The following is a 3,915-nucleotide window of genomic DNA, read 5'->3' as shown; positions in this document are numbered from 1 at the left end:
CGGCGAGATCGGTCGAATTTCCTCCTCCTCCTCCTCCTCCTCCTCCTCTTCCTCCTCTTCCTCCTCCTCCTGTTATTACCATCAGTTTGCTACAGGGTTGATCGATTTTTGAAGGGTTTTGTTTACGGGAAGTCGAACCGACGCGGTCAAAAAATATTTTCCTTCCTCCTCCGTGAAACGAAATTCCGCTTCGTGATCGTCACCGAGAGAAAGAAACGATTCCATTACTTGAATAACCCGAGCCGCCGTGGCCAATCGCGTTGCATTGGAAAACTAGTAAAAACTTCTCTCGATTTCGCGCCTTTCTAAAAAGAAGAAGTGTTAAGTTAATCAATTTCTAAATCGGGAACGAATTTTCCACTCGACGATTTGCAGAGGACGACAACGCCGTGGTCCAGGGGATGGTGACAGGGGATGGCCTGTTCGACGGCACCGTGGTCACCGGATTCGAGGAGTACTACATCGAGCCGACCAACAGATACTTGACCGGGGAGGAGGACACGTCTCCGCCGTATCACAGCATCGCGTACAGAGCCTCGGACGTATTAACGCCGCGTAGATCGTCGCCTTGCGCCAGTCATCGATTGCGTCAACACGCTTCTCACGATTCCATGGAAATGTGAGTGAATCTTCTATAATATAACAATTCTATAAAACTGTAGATCCCCGTTCATCCCCGAGTAAACTTCACGCGGAGTGAATCATCTCATCGTGGATGATCCTCGGTCGATAATTGCGAACAAAAAGAATAACTATCTAACTTGGAAAGAGAAGGATAGAGAGGATAGATAGATAGTGAATCACGGACGAGGCGTACTTTCCAAGATGATTTTCATCGCAGACGTTCCCTCGTTAATGTAAAGGGATAAACCGGCTCTAAAACAGCCCGGCCAAATCGCGTTAAGTTAACCGAGGATGAAAATGGATCTAACGAGAGAGAGACAGCTCCGTTGCTCGAAACGTGCGCCCCGTCTGAGGTTTATCAACTCGGAGCACCGGCTGCACTGCACCTTCCCTTCGCGCTAATTTCGTTACCTCTCTGACGCATTATTCGTAGGCACAAGTTCATCACGAGTGTACATATATATATATATATACGTAACGAGCTTTAAACCGCGCCTCTTCAAACATTTCTCCCTTCCCTCCCCCTGGCAGGACAGGGATCGCAGCTCTGCCAATTAGAGCCAATTGGCTGGCCTGGTGTCGATGCAGCCGGATGCAGAAGATTTTGGATTATCTTTACTTATTTTTTTCCTTCCTCTCTTTTTTCTCTTTTGCAGGGGACGAGACCACGGGAACGAGTCTCGATCGCTGTACGAGCCTCTGCTCGGCGAGACACCGGCGCTCTACTACTCGAAGGAAAACGGCGCGCGGATTTTAACCTCGGAGACAAGGGATAAGAGCGCGGCACGTATGGAGACGTGAGTGTCGGAAAAATCGTTTCGTTTCGTTTCGTTCTCGATTTCGAATCGATAATTAGATTGAAAGAGAGGAGGGATTATTTCCGATCGTTGGAAAGAAATTCGCGACTCTGAGATTCCGTTCTTTTTTTTTTTTCAGAAGGGTGGGGGACGGAGATCGTATCGCGAGACACTTGCACAAACGCGCCACGGTGGATCCGAGGAAAACTACGTGCATGCTCTACCTGCAAGCGGATCACCAGTTTTTCGCGAGATACGGCACGGAGGAGGCTTGCATCGAAGTGATGACGAGGCACGTGCAGAGGGTCAACTCCATTTACAAACATACGGGCAAGTAGTTGCAATTGACGAAACGCTCTTTTTCCCTCCCCAAGGATCTCTCTTTAACGATTCGATCTTTTTTCTCTCTCTCTCTCTCTCTCTCTCTTTGGTTTTCACAATAGACTTCAACCAAGACGGCAGGCCCGACAACATCAGCTTCATGATAAAACGTGTGAAAGTTCACAGCGAGGACGCATTGAGAGATCCCAATTATCGATTCCCGGGCAACTACGGCGTGGAAAAGTATCTGGAGCTGTTCTCTGGTAAATAAATCTTCCCCTCTTCTCTAACGCGTCGCGTAACGGCGGCCAATTGTTGCAAAAGAGACCGCCTATCCATCTTCCCGTTACAAATCCCACACACCCTCGTTCTCTTCCAGAAGAGGATTACGACGCGTTCTGCCTAGCCTACATGTTCACGTATCGGGACTTCGAGATGGGCACGCTGGGCCTCGCTTGGACAGGCGACTTGAAAAACGCCGGCGGGGTTTGCGAGAAGAACGGGGTGAGTTGGAAAGTATCTCGAAAGAAAGAGTATCTCGACCGATCTTAAATTCCCGATCTTAAATCGGGGACCCGACTCTCGTTCCTTCGTTTCATCCAAAAAAAAAGAAGAAACCCTCTCTCGAAAAGCTGTAATGGCTCAAATGCAAGTATAATCTTTGCAGCACTATCGTGGCAGCATGAAGTCGCTGAACACCGGAATAGTGACTTTACTGAATTACGGGAAGCACGTACCGCCCGCCGTTTCTCACGTCACTTTGGCACACGAGATCGGCCATAACTTCGGTTCACCGGTAGGTAGCTCCCTAATTTACTTATCCACGCGCTCGATTCTCTCTCCGTTGCTTCTCTAAAACGCGTTTATTAAATGCCATTGGTTTTTCATCGGTTAATTGGATAAAGGCGGTTACCTCGTTTTTCCTACGACTGTCGATAGCGTGCGACGTAGTAAGGCGCCACTTTACTTTGTTCCAGCACGATCCGGAACAATGCACGCCGGGCGGAGAGGATGGAAACTTCATTATGTTCGCTCGTGCTACCAGCGGCGACAAGCGAAACAATAATCGTTTCAGCCCGTGCAGCTTGAGCGCCATAAACCCAGTTTTGAATAGCAAAGCTCGCTCCCCGAAGGGTTGCTTCACCGGTCAGTCTTTCACTCGTACTTTTATTCCCTTCTGTCGAATATCCAACGTCCCCTGAATACTCGTCCTCGTTCTCGCATTCATTCGTTTTCGATCGAAAATATCGTTTATTGTAACGTTGATATGCTCGTCGAATATACCTTATAATAATGGCAATCGAAACTTTGAAATTATTTATACGCAGTGAATCTACCCGTATGTGTTAATCTCTGTAGAACCGCAAGTGTCATTGTGCGGAAACGGTGTAATCGAGGAGGGTGAAGAATGTGACTGCGGATGGGAGGAAGATTGCAGGGACTCGTGCTGTTTTCCTCAACGTCGTTATCCACCTCCAGGTGAAACACCCTGTACGCTTACACCAGGCTCCATTTGCAGCCCTAGTCAAGTACGTATATATATATATATATAGAGAACGTATTCTTTAATACTTTTCAACTCGTTTCGAGAATGTAACATCTCAGAATGCGTCTCTCAGGGTCCGTGTTGTACCGCCGAATGCAATTTAAGATTCGGAGACAAATGCAGGGACGATAACGGGTGCCGCGATGCGAGCTTTTGCGACGGTCGATCAGCTTACTGCCCTCCCTCCATCAACAAACCCAACAAGACGATCTGCAATCGCGAATTCGTGTGCTTTATGGGGGTGAGTATTTCGCGGGAATGTTTGTAATTTCCTTTTTTCCTCTCCGTATTATCGCGTGTATTCTTTTTCCTTTTCGTAAGGAGTGTACCGGTAGTATATGCCTTGCATACGGATTGGAATCTTGCCAGTGCATTCCTGGGCCAAATAATCCCCCGACGAAAGCCTGCGAGCTCTGTTGTCGTCTTCCCGGAGAGAACCAACCCTGCCTGTACGTTATAAACCATTTTCCTCCACACACATATATATATATGTATTTTTTTTTATCGCGATAAAAATAAATGTATCGATGATCGATGTTGCGCGTAGGTCGTCTTTCGATTGGAACTCTCCACCCTACGATATACCCGACATGTTCTCGAAACCAGGAACACCGTGCAACGATTACA

General features: G+C 47.7%; 1 protein-coding gene across 1 annotated transcript in view; it reads left to right on the top strand.

The window, feature by feature from the left end:
• Positions 1-3,915, top strand: part of LOC102672303 (disintegrin and metalloproteinase domain-containing protein 10-like) — a 31,375-nt gene that overhangs the window by 24,300 nt on the left and 3,160 nt on the right. Inside the window, 11 exon segments of the mRNA XM_031511121.1 lie at positions 376-619; positions 1,281-1,421; positions 1,564-1,751; positions 1,865-2,005; positions 2,122-2,246; positions 2,410-2,538; positions 2,720-2,888; positions 3,102-3,271; positions 3,362-3,529; positions 3,610-3,737; positions 3,836-3,915. The exon segment at positions 3,836-3,915 is cut by the window's right edge and continues 3 nt beyond it. Coding sequence (XP_031366981.1) covers positions 376-619; positions 1,281-1,421; positions 1,564-1,751; positions 1,865-2,005; positions 2,122-2,246; positions 2,410-2,538; positions 2,720-2,888; positions 3,102-3,271; positions 3,362-3,529; positions 3,610-3,737; positions 3,836-3,915 — 1,683 coding nt within the window.

This window comes from Apis dorsata, unplaced genomic scaffold (genome assembly GCF_000469605.1).
Source record: "Apis dorsata unplaced genomic scaffold, Apis dorsata 1.3 scaffold_292, whole genome shotgun sequence".
NCBI classification, from domain to species: Eukaryota; Metazoa; Arthropoda; class Insecta; order Hymenoptera; family Apidae; genus Apis; species Apis dorsata.
The sequence above is the reverse complement of the archived record's forward strand: the minus strand, read 5'-3'. Positions and strand labels throughout refer to the sequence as shown.